This window comes from Notothenia rossii (assembly GCF_949606895.1).
Source record: "Notothenia rossii genome assembly, chromosome: 4".
Taxonomy (NCBI): Eukaryota; Metazoa; Chordata; class Actinopteri; order Perciformes; family Nototheniidae; genus Notothenia; species Notothenia rossii.
This window is the reverse complement of record NC_136902.1, coordinates 36,947,371-36,965,664: the sequence shown is the minus strand read 5'-3', so window position 1 is coordinate 36,965,664 and position 18,294 is coordinate 36,947,371. Positions and strand designations below refer to the sequence as shown.

Genomic DNA, 18,294 nt, shown 5'->3' with positions numbered 1-18,294 from the left:
CGTCCATAGCCGACGTGCTGCTCTCCTCCCTGGTCTGCCTGGATTTCTGCATGAGGATGACTCCAGGTTTCTGAGGCTGTGGCATGTAAGTCAGCATAATAACTGTTTTGAATGTATGTGACAGATCATCAAAAAATATAGTTTCTCACACAAACACACCAAAAATCATAATCAAGATTATTTTTGGTCAATAATTGATATCACGATTATTAAATACGATTATTAATTGACCTTGAAAACATCCATTTATTGAACTTTAAAACAAATAATAATTTGAACATTATCTTTTTAACTGTTGATTACCCTGAACGTATAAGTCAACTGAAAAAGCAATACAAACATTTATTAAATAAATGATATATTTAAATAAATAAAAATTTCAAATAAATAAAAATGTCGATGTAATCAGTTTCAAAAAAACTTTGAGTTCTATTAACTTGTCAGGTTTTACAGTGTAGGTAAAATAAGATATGAATGAACAACACAAATAAAGTTAAATTTATTTGTTATTGGCTATGGTAGGTTATTGGTTATGTTCACATACTTATTTGATTATTAAAATGTAAACCGATCTTTTTCATATGGCCGTTTTAGAGTTGTGCCCCCTAAATCTAGTCTCTAGTAATTGTGTGCTCAAAGTTCACAAGATCGAAGCATTTTACTGTAAAATGTTCAAAAAAATATCTTCCCGGGGGGGGGGGGCATACCACCGGACCCCCCTAGACGATGTGACGTCCGACCCCCAATTCATGTCTTTTATTGAGATTTTTCATTTATTCTTTATATATAAAATGTTGCCTAAAATCTCACCTAGGGCAGCAAATTGTCTAGAACCGGCCCTGGTACTAGGCCTCAAGAGCCTTTCTTGTGCTGACACATAGAAACAAAATTGGCGGGGCGCACTTCGCACGCACTAAAAAATTCCACGCGCTCCGCTCTCGCATTATGCTGGGCCCACGTGCCTTAGCACCGCTGCTATGACTCCATCCTAGGGGAAACACTGGATCTCGTCTGGATTTTTCATGTTATTAACTCCTGAATGAAGTGGCAGGGAGGCCAAGGGAGGAGGGATCATGTCTATTTTAACGGAGCTGGATTTTTTTTTTAATGAATGACTCGCGATCTACCAGCATTGCGGTCGACGTACTGGGCACCTCTGCTCTAGGCAATATGATGACCTCATGTTCTCATAGCAGCACAGATAAAACACACAAAGCTACATCAGTGCAGCAATAACTGCCAAATATAGGTATAGCATCAGAGGACAGCGACAGACAAACAGAGACAGACAGTCAGGAAACTAGAAAAAAAGAGACAGGAAGAAGACTAAAACAGACAAGAGGGACAGTCAGCAAACAAACACAATCGGACAACAGCCAGACAGTAACGGTACATCCACACAGCAGCTTTAAAAAAATCTTCCAAAGTTTCCAACGCTTCTCTGCCCATTGACTTTGAATGAGGGTGACGTCACTTTGCCTTGCTTTTCGCCGAACTGCATTGTGGGTAGGGGTGCACCGAATGGGAAATTCTTGGCCGGAACCGATACCGAAAATAGGAAACGGTTGGCCGAAAACCGAATGCCGAAAGGCCGAAAATGATTAATAGAAATAAATATATATATATATATATATAATGTATACATTTTTTAGCAATGTTGTTCAGCTGCCTGATTATGGAAAAATAAATGATTATGGCAAAACTTAACTTAAATAATAATCACTATTATGGGTCCATAAAACATTTATTCAGCATTTTTGAATGCATACAGTACATTAATTCCAAGTCAAGTGCATTTTCTTTTCTCTGTAGGATAACTACAACAAAGTGCATTCAGAATAAAGCCAAGGTGCTCTAAAACTGCATAAACATCTAGGCCAGTAGGCCTACAACAAAATAGTGTAAATAAAGACTGTAACAGCCAGGCCTTCAACAACAACAAATGCACCTATAAGTGCATGCATACAAATGTGCAAACTGGATAAATCCACATGAATGTAACTATTTACAAATGAAATTACAATTGAATTTCAAGAATCTGTAAATAAGGCTGTCTGTCCTCATAAGCAAAGTAGTAAACATTGTATAAAGATACATAAAGTGAAAACTGGATACAAAATCCACAATCAATTACAAATTAAATTACAATTTCAAGAATCTGCAAATAAGGTGGTCTGTCCTCATGAGCAATGTAAACAACATTGTATCATTTAGATACCGAAAGTACAATATATTGAACACTGTGCTGCTGTCATTTCCCCCTAATGATAACCTGAGATGGTGAATTATAACTCACAATGAAAATTGTTCAGGAAAGTGGGTATAGAGTAGACATGTTGAACTAGATAAGCTTATGATAAGCCAGCCTTGTCTACTTATTAAGGAAAAGTGGGAGGTTCTTTTTAATGAACATTAGCTTCTCTGCTTTATCAGCCATAAGTCTGTTCCTCTTCTCATCAAGCACATGAGAGGCAGCGCTGAACAGTCTCTCGCTGTCAGTGCTTGTGATTTGATCTTACTCCGCATATTTTTCCGGGTGTTTTGATTTCAAGTGGTGGAGTAATCCCGAAGTGGTGAAAGTCTTTGCAGTTACACCCCCTCGAGAAATTTCAGCTGAACACGTTTTACAAAGCGCAATCCGCGCCTCTTTCTCTGATATTTTTAAATATCTCCAAGCGCCAGACATGTTGGCTGTGAGCCAGCTGCGAGCATGGTCGCGCGCCGTGCTTTTCGCCGCGTTTTGATTACGTCATCACAACAACACCTTAGCTTACCAACGTAACCCTGTTCTCTGACATTCGGTGATATTTTTTCGGTGCTAGAACCCTTTCGGCCGAAAGGGCCTTTTTAACCATTTTCGGCCGATAATTTTCGGCGGCCTAATATTCGGTGCATCCCTAATTGTGGGAAAGCAAAGCGAAGATTTCCAGGATTTTCAGGATTCAAAAGTTGAGCAATGTTCAACTTTCGAAGCAGAGCTGAAAGCGTCAGCCAATCAAATCCCGTTTATGCAAATCTGAAAGTACAAGCGCTAGCCAATCAAACCGCGTGCAAGCTGGGAGAGCCAGACCGCAGTTCATTTCCTTATATTCCAAACGAGAAATGATGGTAGCAAATCACCTGGTTCTTTACGACCAGAACTATTTACCGGGATACAAACCGGAAAACCAGGCATGGAGGGAGGTGGCAGAGACAGTGGGTGAAACTGGTAGGTTTTCGCCTGTTTGGGGAGTTTATATATATATTAGGGATGTAACGATATACCGAATATCGCGGTATCGCGGTAAATAAACTTCCCAATACCGTCGTGAGACTGAAAAAATCTACCGCGATTTAAAAAAAAAAAAAAAACTTTTTTAAAAAAAAAAATAAAAATAAAAAAAATCTTTATTTAACCAGGTGGTCCCATTGGGATCATCGATCTCTTTTTCAAGAGAGACCTGTCCAACACGGCAGCAAGTAGGTTACAACATGACAATAAAACAACAGATAACACAAAAGGACATCGTATTTACAGGGCTACATTTACACACCTAGAGAACCATATATTTATATCTCGCAATAATAATAATAATAATAATAATAATAAATGGGATTTATATAGCGCTTTTCTAGACCCAAAGACGCTTTACAATATGAGTCAGGTCGACAAACAAAACAAGAACAAAAACACAAACAAAAACAAAACAAAAACAGAAAAGCAGTCAGGAGGATGTTGGTTCAGAGGGGGGAGGGGCGGGTTTAAGGATAAGCAGAGTTGAAGAGGTGGGTTTTGAGACAGGACTGGAACAGGGTGAGGGAATCAGACTCACGGAGGTCTTGGTGGAAGGAGTTCCAGAGCTTCGGGGCTGCCACAGAGAAGGCTCTGTCCCCGAAGCTCTGGAGTTTGGCCTTGGGGATTGAGAGCAAACCGGCTGAGGTGGATCTGAGGGACTGGGGTGGTTGGTAGAGGATGAGGAGGTCAGTGAGGTAGGGGGGGGGCAGATGGTGGAGGGCTTTATAGGTGAGGACCAGGAGTTTGTAGTGAATGCGGTGTGAGACGGGAAGCCAGTGGAGTTCTTTGAGGACCGGGGTGATGTGATGCCATGATTTGGTGTGGGTGAGGAGTCTGGCGGCTGCGTTCTGGACACGCTGGAGTCTGTTGAGGGATGTTGTGCTGATGCCGAAGAGGAGTGAGTTGCAATAGTCAAGGCGGGAGGAGATGAAGGCGTGAATGAGTCGCTCAGCTGCGGGGCGGGTGAGAGAGGGACGGAGTTTGGCGATATTGCGGAGGTGGAAAAATGAGGTTTTTACAACTTGGCGGATGTGGGGGTCGAGGGAGAGGGTGGGGTCGAATATCACGCCAAGGTTGCGTGCCTGGGTGGAGGGGGAAACAGGGGTGCCATCGATGGTGAGTGTCAGGTTGGGGGTTTTGCTGAGGGTGGATTTGGAGCCGATGAGGAGGAGTTCAGTTTTATTACTGTTGAGTTTGAGGAAGTTGTGTTGCATCCAGGATTTTATTGCATTCAGACAGGATTCGATGTGTGTGAGAGGGGGGTTGTGGGGGGATTTGGTGCTGAGGTAGATCTGTGTGTCGTCAGCATAGCAGTGAAAGTCCCGGTTGTGATGGCGGAGAATCTGACCAAGGGGGAGGATGTAGATGATGAAGAGGAGGGGGCCGAGTACTGAACCTTGGGGAACACCTTGGGTGACTGAAGCTGTGGTAGAGGAGTAATTGTTGAGGGAAATTAAGTGGGATCTGTTGGAGAGGTAGGACTGGAGCCACCTGAGTGCAGTACCTTCGATACCGATATCCCGGAGTTGGGTAAGCAGGATGGTGTGGCTCACGGTATCGAAGGCTGCACTCAGGGCAAAGGACGGGGAGGCAGGACTTCAGAAGAGGGGTGGGTAGAGGGTCAAGCGAGCAGGTTGTGGGTTTGGAGGAGCTGATCAGTTGGAGTATTTCAGGGGGGGTAACCAGAGTGAACTGGGAGAGAATGCCGTGGGGAGGAGGGCTCGGGAGGTCAAGGGAGATGGAGGGAGGAATTGTGGCGGTGGATGTTGGGGGAGATGTTTTTGTGACAGATGCAGCGGATAGGGAGTGATTAATGGCAGTGATTTTGTCAGAGAAAAACTGGAGGAATGAACTGCATGTGGAAGTGGAGGAAGAGAGGGTGTCAGCACGGGGTTTGAGGAGCTTGTTGACGGTGGAGAAGAGGGTCCTGGGGTTACGGGAGGGGTCGATGAAGATGGTGGAGAGGTAAGCAGATTTTGCGGCATTGAGGGCGTCTCTGTAGGTAGTGAGATGGAGTTTGTAGGAATCATGGTGAACTGTGAGGGATGATTTCATGGTTAGGCGTTCAAGCTGGCGGCCGGTTTGCTTCAGTTTACGGAGTGCAGGGGTGAACCAGGGTGAGGAGGTTTTAAAAGTGAAATTTTTCCTTTTGAGGGGGGCCAAGCTATTGAGGGAGGCGAGTAGGGTTGAATTAAGGTGGTTGAGTTGATCATTGGGTGAGCTGAGGTTCGAGTCCAGGGGGAGAGTAGAGGATAGCAGGTCGGAGAGGTGCTGGGGATCAACAGAGCGTAAATTACGGAAAGTGATGTTCCTGGATGGGGGGGGGGGGCAGCGGACGGGGGAGGCGGTGGTGAACTGTATGAGTTTGTGGTCAGAGAGGGGAAAGGGGCAGGGGTGGGGGTCGAGTACTGTGAGGTTGGTGGAGCAGACAAGGTCAAGGATGTGTCCTTTATCGTGGGTGGGGAAGGTGACATGTTGTGTAAATGAGAAATTGTCCAGAAGGGAGGAAAATTCAGAAGCGTGTTTGCAGGTGGTGGAGTCCATGTGGATGTTAAGGTCGCCGAGGAGTAACAGACGTGGGGAGAGGGATGAAGCAATGGTTAGGAGTTCAGTGAGATCAGAGAGGAAGGAGGGGTGTGGTTTAGGGGGGCGGTAAATGAGGATAACTGTCAGTGAGGGAGGGGTTTTGAAGGTGAGAAATTCGAAGGATGGTACTGAGGGGAGGGTGAGTTCTGTAGTCCGGATGTTCTGGTTGTAGATGACAGACAGCCCACCACCACGGCGTGAGGGGCGGGGTTTAGTGATGTAATTAAAACCAGGGGGGGATGTTTGATTAAGCGAGAAGAAGTCATTGGGTTGTTGCCAGGTTTCAGTGAGCAGAAGGAAGTCGATGGATTTGTCCAGGATGAGTTCGTGAAGGATGTGGGCTTTATTGTTGAGTGACCGTATATTTAGAAGGGCAAAATTGGTCAAGTGGGGGGTTGTAGGGGTGGTGGCAGGCTGGAGAGGTATGAGGTTGTCTAGGTTAGCAGCGCGGGGGTGGGCATGAGAGGGGGGGCAGTGGAGCAGAGGAGGGGGGCTTGATGGTGGGGAGAAATGGCTTGTTATATGTGTTGGGAGGCGGAGGGGAGTGGGATCCGCTCCAGGTATTCCGTGCAGCTGGGAGTGTAGGTGAGCGGGGGAGAGTGTAAGAGAAGCAGTAGGAGTTGCGTTCTGATGACGCGTCAGGTGTGCAACAGTGCGTTGCGTGGAGCAGATGGATGCAATGGATTGTCCGTGCTGAAGGTAAACAAAACTGCGGCGGGTGCTTCGGTGAATGTAGCGGGGTCGACGAAGGAGTCCAAGATGTCTGATGACTGAGATGGAAGACGGAGTGGAGGAGTTGGTCAATGACAGCAGCTGTGAGATGGAGTATTTCAGCATGATGACAGGCGGAATGGCTGGGAGCAGTGTGATGGCAGCGATAGCAGCGATAGCAGCTAGCAGCAGATAGCAGCAAATAGCAGCAGATAGCAGCTAGCGGGCTAGCTAGGTTCACAGAGGTGGAGGATTGTTGTGGAGACGAGGAAGATCCACGACATGGCAGGAGGATGTCAGCAGCGGGACGGGACAGATGCACCCCAGAGATGAAGGCAGGAGGCAGAGAGACTCCACGGTTGTTGCGTGGGACGGAGACAGACAGTAGGCGATGTAGCAGATAGCAATAGCCACCCGGCACGTTGATGGCTACGTGAGGGCAGCCGGCTACAGCCAGCAACGGAGGCAGAAGTCCAAAATAAGTAAAAAAAAAAAAAAATTAAAAACAATGTGCATTGCATTAAAGATGTGTAAATGCAGGGCAGTGGTCCAATTCGAAAGATTGAAGAACGAATGGTAGTTGAGGGTGATAGAGGGTGACAGAGGTGGAGAAGCGGCGAACAGTCAACGCCAGCGTCCTCTCCAGCAGCGGAATGTCCAGCAGCGCAATGTCAATAAGCCTGGCGTGAGACTTTTTCGCTGTCCAAAGGGGGTTGTCGACCCTCCGCTTCGCGTCGGGCCGAACCACGCCCCTTAGCTGTGATATAATGAGCATACACGGCCTGTCGTGAGCTATTGCTTTTATAAAACGGTTACGAAGTGTGGCAATATGAAAGAAAAATACACACTCTAATTTAAATAGTTTTTATTAGTAAATAATGATGATGTTCAAAATAAAATAGTCCCTCTGTTGCCTTCTGCACAAAACATAGTGCAAGGTGGTTGCTATGTAACAACACTAACAGCAAGCGAACATATTAGACAGAGAGCGTTGATCCATTATTTGGTTGTTTATTTACATTAATGTGTATGTTGCTGTTTATTGTGCATCCACTGAAAAACTGTCCAGCATCAGTAGCATGCTTACGAGGTCACTTGTATAGGTTGAGGTTGTTTGAGGCTGTTGCTTGGCGTGGCGAGAATATTGCTCCACTTTCTCCGGTACCCGAGATTGGGCTTCCAGTAGCTCTGGAGAGAGCTTTCGCACCTGTGGCCACTAACGGTCATAATTTCTCTGCTTTGTTTCAAGACCCGCATCAGAAAGCTTTTGAATGGTGGTACTTTTCCAGTTGGTCTACCTGCTCTTCACGTAGCTCTGCATGTCGTAGTTTAGGTGCTTTTTTTCTGGAGAGAGGCACTGCTCAATCCATTCCTCCATACTATAGTAAGACCCCCCCGGAGGTCGAAGTTAATCTTAAATGTTTCCATTTTATGCTTTGTAAGTTTGTTTCGCAACGGAAGAAATTTAAATATATTTATAAAACTGACAAGTCAAATCAAGCAATCTGATTTGTCGATAGCGTTTTTGCGGACCTCTTTGATTACAGATTTGAAAACATTGTTGCTTGCTTTAAAAGTAGCACAATTCATTATATTAAACCTTCAAAAGTATCTAGATATCCCTGCCCTAATGCCAAAGGAACTGCACACTGAATATGTTTTGCCGTCTGATGTCTATGTCTGGACCGCTGCGTCAAAAAGGAGGGCTTCTGCCCCGTTACTTCTCCGCTGCTTTCTTGTGCCAGTGTGAAAAGCAAACTGCAGGCAGTTTGCTTTTCAGCCCAACGGTATACTGTTTTTCTCAGACGCGGAGGGATACTGACTTGTTGTGAAAAGTAACTTACAATTCTACCCGTGGTATACGCTCAGTATATCACGGCTAAGAACCAATCAGATTGCTTGATTTGACTTGTCCGTTTTATAAATATAAACTATATATATATCGTTACATCCCATATATATATATATATATATATATATATATATATATATATATATATATATATATATATATATATATATATGGGATGTAACGATACCAAAAACTCACGGTACGATAATATCGCGATAACAAGTCCACGGTACGGTATTTATCGCGATATTGAATAATAAAGGGAAGAAAAAAAAATCATAAATGTTTTTTTTCAATAAAACATTTTTTTACTCGGAAAATGTTTTTTTATTACATAATAAATCTGATTTTTACAGCATTTTTGTAGGATAGCAGTATTTTAAAGTGTCAAAAACAAAGTGACAGTAACAGACTGGAACAAGAAAACCAGTGTTTGTGTACCTACTATTACTACCAAACAAAGTAAGCATTTTCTTTATGCCACTGCATCTCACAAATAAACAAGGACATTTAATAATCAGACCCTGCAATACAATAAATCAAGTTTCACTTTAGTTTTTCAAGTAACTCAACTCAAACTCACTAGTCACTCACTCAGCATCATCAGACAGGTTTTTAGGAATATGAGAATGTCCACATTTCCAGGTATTTATAAACTGGGATGTTTGGGCATTTACAATATCCCCTGCTCTGGAAAAAACTCTCTCGCTTGGTGCTTATAATAATAATAATAATAAATGGGATTTATATAGCGCTTTTCTAGACCCAAAGACGCTTTACAATATGAGTCAGGTCGACAAACAAAACAAGAACAAAAACACAAACAAAAACAAAACAAAAACAGAAAAGCAGTCAGGAGGATGTTGGTTCAGAGGGGGGAGGGGCGGGTTTAAGGATAAGCAGAGTTGAAGAGGTGGGTTTTGAGACGGGACTGGAACAGGGTGAGGGAATCGGACTCACGGAGGTCTTGGGGGACGGAGTTCCAGAGCTTCGGGGCTGCCACAGAGAAGGCTCTGTCCCCGAAGCTCCGGAGTTTGGCCTTGGGGATTGAGAGCAAACCGGCTGAGGTGGATCTGAGGGACTGGGGTGGTTGGTAGAGGATGAGGAGGTCAGTGAGGTAGGGGGGGGCCAGATGGTGGAGGGCTTTATAGGTGAGGACCAGGAGTTTGTAGTGAATGCGGTGTGAGACGGGAAGCCAGTGGAGTTCTTCTTATGTTGCTGGGACACCAGTGGTCGCGTTAACCGAATATTTTATTTAACAATGACGGAAAAATCTGAAAGCAGTCTGTCATTTTGACAGATTAGAACAAACTCGGAACAGCGCCAACGTTTCCCCGCAGCCAGGCTCTGGTGTTATGACGTGTTATGCATGCCCTCCAAAAGGAAATTATATAGTTTCCAAACCGTACTTTGCCGTACAGATCAATACATATCTGGGAGGTTTTGCTTTACGGTGTGCGCGTCCCGCGAGGTGCATGCACACACGGCATAACACCGCCCCCCCCCCGTTGACAGTTCACGAGCATGCTCTATCGTGAACTGTTCAGACCCGACGGGTAATAAGGGATTATGACGGATATTTTACGATCCTGTCTGTCAAAATGACGGACAGCGAAAAAGTCTAACGCCAGGCTTATTGACATTGCGAGATATAAATATATGGTTCTCTAGGTGTGTAAATGTAGCTCTGTAAATACGATGTCCTTGTTGTAACCTACTTGCTGCCGTGTTGGACAGGTCTCTCTTGAAAAAGAGATCGATGATCCCAATGGGACCACCTGGTTAAATAAAAAATAAACAATTTTTTTTTTTTTTTTTTTTAAATCGCGGTAGATTTTTTCAGTCTCACGACGGTATTGGGAGGTTTATTTACCTTGATACCGCGATATTCGGTATATCGTTACATCCCTAATATATATATATATATATTGCTCGCATAAAATCCCCGGGGTTTTTTGCTCCCCAAGCTCAGACACGCCCAGCTCCAAGATTTTCGATATTTTTTCAAAGCTGCTGTGTGGACGTACCGTAAATGTGAGAACTAGGGATGGGCATGATTAATCGATGATCGATAATTGATCGTTAAGGATTTTGTCGATTTCGTATTTTTCTTATCGATGATCGGTAATAAAACATCCTACCAGCAGGGGGCGATATAGCGTAAGGAGTCGCGACAGCAGAGAAAACTTCCTGCGAGCTGCTCACTCACAAAGATAACAACATGAAGCGCGCGAAACGAAGTCCGGTGTGGGACCATTTTGAGATAAAAAACGAGTCCGCTCACTGTATACACTGCGACACGGTTTACAAGTACAACACGACAACAACTCCGATGATGTACCACTTAAAGAGCCTTCATCCCAGCGTGTTAAGAGGCACTGAATCCTCCGTTCAGCCCACCATCACCTCAGTTTTAAACCGGAGGAGCTGTGATGCGAAGCGGGCGGAGAAAATCACAGAAAGTATCGCCAAAATGATTGAAGTGGACATCTTCCCCACAAGTGTCGTCGAGGGGAAAGGATTTAGAGATGTGGTTAGTTTACTTGAACCAGCGTATCAGATTCCCTCACGGCGCACTATCACCAGGGTCATAGAAACCCACTACAAGGAGCGAAAACAGGAGCTCCTAAACAAATTAGCCACAGCAGCTAGTGTTGCTATAACAACAGACTGTTGGACCGCTTTAACAGCGGAGAGCTACATCACTATCACATGCCACTACATTTGCGACAACTGGCAAATGAATTCAGCGGTCCTGCTCACTGAAAGCCTTCCAGGCCGGCATACTGCCGACCTTCTCGCTGAGAAGATGAATGAAGCTGTAGAGCAGTGGGGATTTGAAGCCAGAGTTATCGCCTGCGTCCACGACAACGCGGCCAACATTACGGCTGCCAACAATCCCACCAGAGTCAGCTGGGTGTCTGTTGCTTGCTTTGCACATACTCTCCAATTAGCCATAAATGACGGGTTTGCTCTATACCTGCATCGGGTCATCTCTGCAGCTGGTAAACTCGTTAGCCACTTTAATCACAGCACTGTGGCAACCAATGCGCTTAAGGAGAAGCAGGAGCAAATGGGCCTCGCCACCCACCGGCTTATTCAATCGTGCAAAACACGGTGGAACTCAGTCTGTGAGATGTTTGAGCGACTTGTGGAGCAGCGCTGGGCTGTTGTTGCTGTCCTCTCGGACAGAACCCTGACCAAGCTTCAAGATGCCAGGGTCCTGGAGCTGAAGGATGAGCACTGGCGGCTCATGGAGGACGCACAGCCTGTGTTAGCAGCACTTAAGTGTGTCACAACTGCCATGTCTGCCGAGAAGGACGTCTCCATCTCAAACATTTATCCAGTAAGCTTCAGCCTCATCAACACCCATCTCATGCGGAGAGAAGGAGACGAGACCAGAGTAACCGAATTCAAGACCAAAGTGAAGTCCTCCCTCAGCAACAGAATGAAGGTAAACTAACTAATTAGTTGACATGACACTCATAATAAATAGCCGCTGATGACGAGACTGACATAGGCATAGCTAAATGTCGCTTATGTGCTTTGCTTATTTAGATATGGCATATTTTCAAACGTTTTTTATCGATCATCCGACATTTTTCTATAATTTATTTATACAGGTTTGGTCTGACGAGTTTGTGACATCCGCCCCAATGATTGCATCCATGCTGGATCCCCGTCACAAGCATTTGAGCTTTCTTTCGCCACCACAGAGACTAATTGCTAATGCTAAACTGGTTGAACTGGGAGAGGCAATTGATGCAGGTGAGGCGGCTATCCCACAGACTGGGAGAGAGGAGGCGGTGTTGTCATGCCGGGGAAGTCCCACAACTGTCACTGCCACTACGCACGTTTCTGCGATGGCACTTCTCCTGGGGGAGCAATACTCATCTACCCCACAGGACACTGGCATTGAAACAGAGACTCAGAACTTTCTGAGGGACATACCCCCACCTCTGGAGTGCAGCCCGACTGATTGGTGGAAAGTGAACGGTGGAAAGTTTCCCAGGCTGGCTAAATTAGCTAGACGCTATCTCTGCATCCCCGCCACCTCGGTCCCGTCAGAGCGGGTCTTTTCAGCCGCTGGACTGACCGTCACTCGGCTCCGTTCACGTCTCACCCCCGAGCATGTTAACATGCTAATTTTCCTCAACAAAAACCAGTAGGTTAAGTAAGCTATAGCCTCCTAACCACCGTAGCCTTTAGTCAGACCGAGGCCTATAACGTGTTATTGTTTTGTGTTTACTATTGTTAGTTAATGTTTTATGTCTAAAATAGGCGGAATTGTATTTATTTTGTTTGAGAACACTGGCTCTTATTTTGTTAATATCCCCGACGCCTCCGCGACATTTCTTTTGTTTATTGTTTGCACATTTAAACACAGGAGTTTCTCATTATACTATTGTTAGTTAATGTTTTATGTCTAAAAGAGGCGGAATTGTATTTATTTTGTTTTTGTTTGTTTTAAGAACACTGGCTCTTATTTTTTTAATGTCGCGGAGGCGTCGGGGATATTTCTTTTGTTTAACATTTGCACATTTAAATAAACATAAAAGTGAGTTTCTCACTTCTGTTATTCTGTATCGACCTGCATTAATGTTCACGTGTTCTGTTAACGGTTGTTTTATGGTCAGGCTTCTGTGAGGAGAGCAGTTAGGGGCGGGGTGGAGAGCAGAGGGCTTTTTGAGTGCGTGTCTGTGTGGGCGCGTGCGTGTGGGTGAGAAAGGCTGCATGTTAGGGAGAGGAAGAGCAGCACGTTGTTGAGCGGTTTGTTGTTTTTGGTTGTTTTGGCGTGGTCCCGGCCCACAGTGACCCTTCCTGTAACCGCAATAAAGCTGTTAAGATTGTATACGCTTCGCTCGTCATTCCGACCTGTCCGGGAGGACGTTACAATACGTCATACAGTTTTTTTGACGGGTATAAATGTTAACGATTAATCGATAATTGATCGTTAACGTCTCACGATGATCGATTAAAGAGATTTCTTAAAATGCCCATCCCTAGTGAGAACTGTTGCCATGCAGCTTTGATCACATTGGTCAGGAATGAGTCCTAAACCTGGAAATGAGTTAGCGTTTTAGCACTTCTGGGTTTCCTAACCTCAAAGTTAATGGTTTTTTTTTAATGAGTTTGGGTTAAAATGCCTGAAAAAAGGTCAGTGATCAACACAAGCTTACGAGAGTTTAGCTCTACGACATCAAATACGACAGTAAATGCCTCACTGGTGAACGTCTGAAACATTCATGTGTCTTAAAGTTAGCGTATTTTAACAAGTGGCTAAAGGAGATTAAACTTCATCACGCCAAAACACTAGTCCCAGTTTAGCTTAGCGGTGTGGACATGAAGCCATTTGAACGTTGTATAGTTTGCTAATAGCATTGCGCTAGCTGTTTACCTCGACCAATTGCGTACACTTAACGACAATATAAGTGGTGTGCAATATTCCAAAATCCAATTGAATAACTGAGGGAGCTCTTGCGACACTAACTTCAGGGTCGGCCTACAAAAACATGGCATCATGCACCAATCTATACAGCTAGCACCACAGGAAAGACAACAGCCAAAAAGACAAATACAGACAGACAGAGGTCTGGAAGTACATAGAAAGAGAGACAGGAAGACAGACAAGCAAGGAAGTGAGCAAGAAAAAAGTATGACTTTGTTAGCAGTCAGACAGTAAACATGAGGACTAAAGCCACGCAGTTTCTGGGTCACTTCAGCATTTCTTTCTCAAACAACGCAGGATTCAACACTTCAAACTTGCCATGTTTGTCCTGGAAAAATTCATTTTTCAGGGCAATCTCTATTGGGCTCAGGGCCATCTGTAAATTAGCTAAGATGGCCCACAGGGCCATCTCCCAAAATCCTTAATGTCATGCACTGGCCAGTCTGCAAAGCAAAACAAAACAAATGTTTCTATGCTGTTCTTCAACAAAGATGTTGGCTATAATATGAAAAACCACAGTTAGAGGAGCATAATCAAGTCTAGGCCACAAGACTATTATTTCCTGGCTTTTCATTGTGATGGATCTTATGTAGGTTTTGGAAGGAAAATGTTTTGTTTTTTTCAGCTAATCACAGGCTTGGTGTTGTATCAGACCTTTTGGATGAGCTGAGAGAAAACAGAGAGCATCAGCAGCATTAGCAACAGTGGTTTGTTACTCTGTTATAAATGCCATCACAACCGGGCTGATGTAACATGAAATGTTCCAGTCTGTGTGTGGCAGCTATGTTAAGCACAAACTGCATATTTCAGACACTGACCTCCACCATAGTCATTAATTAGAAAGGATTCCCCTGGTGTTTTTCCCTTGGCAAGCCCATTTCACACTGCCGGGACCAAAATACTGAAAAGTTAGGACAGGATGGGCAGACAGAAAACCTCATGAAGCAAACCTCAAAGATAGTAAATTACTGAAGAATAACTCTACAAACACACATCATTTAAGGGCTAAGAGCAAGTTTGGTTTTCAACAAAATGATTAATCTTTTTATTTATATGTTTTAACCCTAACATTTAAGAAGTGTTCTCCCATTGGAGCCTCAACGTTTAAGAATACAAACAACTCTCCATAAAACTGTTTGAATTATTATCTGCCAAATAGTTTATTTTTTTAAGTGTGTTGTTAAGCCTATAAAATGAATATTGAAAACGGCCTGTCATTAGTGCCAAATATCATCAGTGTGCGAAAAAGTACAAGTCCCACCGTCCGGGACGTGTTATTTACAATATCGGACAAGTAGATCTTTCAATTGACTTGTCCGGCGGACAAGTGACGTTTTTCGCCCTGATTTATTGTCAAATTATTGATAAATTCAGTTTACAAAAGGCAGAACTCATTCGCAAATTGTACGTGTCCGACATTGTTCGTTTAGAAATGTTAGTTTCGGTTCTGCTTGTCGATTCCTAAGGAAATGCATGTCGCCGCTTTCTGTACAGTTAGCCGGGGGCGGGGCGGGGCGGGAAGTGTAGCACAGTGGCAGGGTTGGGAAGCAAAACTCGGTTCCGAGTAGGAACAAATAACAATTGTAAATATATAATGTATTATTATTATTATTAGGCCTATGTGTTGGACATGTGTGGTTGGACTCTGTCTCACAGACAGGTTGCAGTGTAACATCAGAGAGGAGACTGGGCCAATTGTACATTCTCAAACTGCACCACTAAGAACTAACTAAACAATGCAGAGATTATTTTTATATAATTGTATTCAATAACCGTAAGAAATTAAACAGTATGAAGTGATTTGTAAATAGGAATACAGATTTGACTTAATGTTTTCATAAATATATTTTTCTCCCAGTTTGTCATGGGACTTATTTTTACCCTCTCAAAGAACCGGAATCGAGAACCGAAAATAACTGGAATCGAAAAGCAGAACCGGAATCGTTAAAATCCAAACGATACCCAACACCATGTGTGATGCAGTAAAATCTTACCGCTCACTTACGTTAGCGGTGTCGTAAAAAGCGTGGGAAAATGTAATATACGATGGCGAAGAAGAAGATTCCAGTGGCCGCAATTTGTGTCCATTCTGGACAAGTGAAAAATGTATTCGGACAAGTAAATTGCCAAACTCAGTATTGAGTCCATGGACAAGTACTCCCTAAAAACTTTTTTTCACACTGATCATGCCTTTAAAAAAGGTCTTGTATATGCCTTTTAACAATACCAAATATATTTTTGTTTAATAGTATGTCGAATCAGAAAAGCAGCACATCTGGAGAATCTGGAAGCAAAAGTGGCATTGTTCCATGAACATGACTCCATACATAATAATCCACTTCTTGTTTCAGCTCTAGCTCTGTCAGAAAGAGCACACTATTCAGGTGGAGGCAAAACTGTTGTAAACAACGCAAAAACATTTCCAATTACTGAAGGTCTATCTCATTTTAAAAAGTTCAAAATGAAAAGAAAACATGTTTATGTTGGTTCCTTTAAAACTCCAGTTCTGCAGTACAGTTGAGCACAAGTCTAAAAGGGTTTTGCCCACTTGCATTGCGAAGCTACTGATCAAGCTAATGTAAGCCCCTGAATAAAAAAAAAGGCTCTTCTACCATTGGAGAAGCCAACCTCTTTTGAATGCATTACATAAGCCCATCTCCTGCTTTGATACCACTGATGTAAAAGGACATCCCCTGGACAGGACACTAGTGGGCTGTGGTGGGCCCATGTCTTTGGTTAAAACCCCCATAAACTTCAGCAACCCACTACTCTTCATCACATTTGATGTTTCCCCTTCTTTAAATGAAGGAATCAAAGTCTCTGCGGATTCTTCAGAAGACAAATGTGAAAAACAGTCTGCAGTTCTGCACAACCGCTACAAGCACCCTGTCCTGCTCTGTTATTAACATTGGGAAGTATGCTTTTCCCATTTAAACAGAGTAGGCTTGTTTGAGACAAGCGAGATCTGCGCAATTGCGATCAACGTCTGTAGACTGCAGGATGCACATTCCTGGTCTGGGAATGATTACGAATGGAAATTACAAGGTGCTGTGTTTGTTGTCATTGCCCAAGGTGAACAGCTTTTGGAGGTCTAAATTAGCCAATTATTAAGCCAACATACATCTCCGTTTCTCACGATATATTTCATTTAAAATGGGTCATATTATGGAAAACACACTTTTTCTGTGGAATAGGACAAACCAGTCAGTTATTTGTGGGCTTTTTTGTTAAGAAAACATGGGATTCAACCAAATATTCAAATCTAACTATACTTCCATGCAAAAGACAGGCACCAAGATGACCTCGAGTTCAACTTGCTGATTCAAAGAGAGGGCAACTAGGCTTATGATTCAACAACACATCTATGGCTTTAACTTCCTCCTCTGATGGAGAGAGAAACAGCTCTCCTTCCCCGGGTGTTAATACATCAACAGCCAAATATCCTGGTGTGACCTTTAAACCAGACTAGACTCATATCCTCTTACACTCAGATGGACTTTCTCTTCTTATGAAACAGGCATCATGGTACCTCACAATGCGTCTGGGAATCACTACTTACTAAGGCCTGTTTCCCAACATCTCCTCCCCAGCAAAGTCGCTTCTGCTAACTGAGACTGAGGTGATCTCTAAAAGATTACACACCCACTGCGGGCCAAATGCAGCAGCACTACAGAAATTATTCTCTACCCTAGAAAAAGCAGCTCATGCAAATAGCCATGGTGTAAAACGTGCAACAATGAACCATTGGTAGTTCCCTTTGGTACTAAGTGGAAAGATTATTGCATTTGAAACGTTACGTTGACACAAAACCCCCAAACTATTTTCTCCGTTCTCGAAGATAACGTTGTATTTTAAATAAATATTTAACTGCAAGGGGCAACGTGGTGACTTCATACCAATTCCCATGCAGTTTACGTTTATTATGCTAATGTTAGCTTACAACAACACGCACATTTTTCCACGTGACCACTTGTTATTAAGAAAAACGTACTTACTTGTGTCTACAGCTCTTTTTGGAAGATGGAATGTTTGTTGTTCTTATGAGAAGTGTCGAAGCAGTTCATTCTAGCTACAGGCTTTTTAATTTAAACGGTTGTATTGACTATTATACCAACGACAGAAGGTGTCCACTTTCACAGACACTTTCAATCTTCGCGCGGCTGATACCACAAAAGAGTTCCAGCGCTGTAAAACAAAGCTGGACTTTGTAATGTACGCTTATGAATCGCAAAACAACCTTTAAAATGAGTCATGAATCAATGCTTTTGAGACGTTGTATATTAATTGATTCTGAAATTCTAGATTCCCATTACATTTTAGTTTATTTACGAAAGAGATTTAGCGCACCCCTAAAATGGTCCCCATTGTGGTACGGTCGGGTTGAACCTCATTGGTCAGCCTGGGGCATTTACAGATTTTGGA

General features: G+C 43.5%; 2 protein-coding genes across 2 annotated transcripts in view; one reads left to right on the top strand and one right to left on the bottom strand.

Moving 5' to 3' along the window:
• The window catches only part of LOC307035143 (protein FAM110A), an 89,419-nt gene extending 71,415 nt beyond the window's left edge, over positions 1 to 18,004 (bottom strand). The window contains exon 1 of the mRNA XM_079674181.1: positions 17,868 to 18,004. The gene's annotated coding sequence lies outside the window, so the exon portion shown is untranslated. The remainder of the gene's footprint in view (positions 1 to 17,867) is intronic.
• Positions 10,464 to 13,273, top strand: LOC307038099 (E3 SUMO-protein ligase ZBED1-like). The gene is made up of 2 exons (XM_079679394.1): positions 10,464 to 11,877; positions 12,047 to 13,273. The coding sequence occupies exons 1-2, from the start codon at positions 10,645 to 10,647 to the stop codon at positions 12,590 to 12,592; spliced, it is 1,779 nt and encodes a 592-aa protein (XP_079535520.1). The 5' UTR covers positions 10,464 to 10,644; the 3' UTR covers positions 12,593 to 13,273.
• Positions 18,005 to 18,294: the final 290 nt, after the last annotated feature.

Coding starts and splice junctions, on each gene's coding strand:
- LOC307038099 (XM_079679394.1), top strand. CDS start 10,645: ATGAAGCGCGCGAAACGAAGTCCGGTGTGGGACCATTTTGAGATAAAA. Junction 11,878..12,046: donor CCCTCAGCAACAGAATGAAG/GTAAACTAACTA, acceptor TTATTTATACAG/GTTTGGTCTGACGAGTTTGT.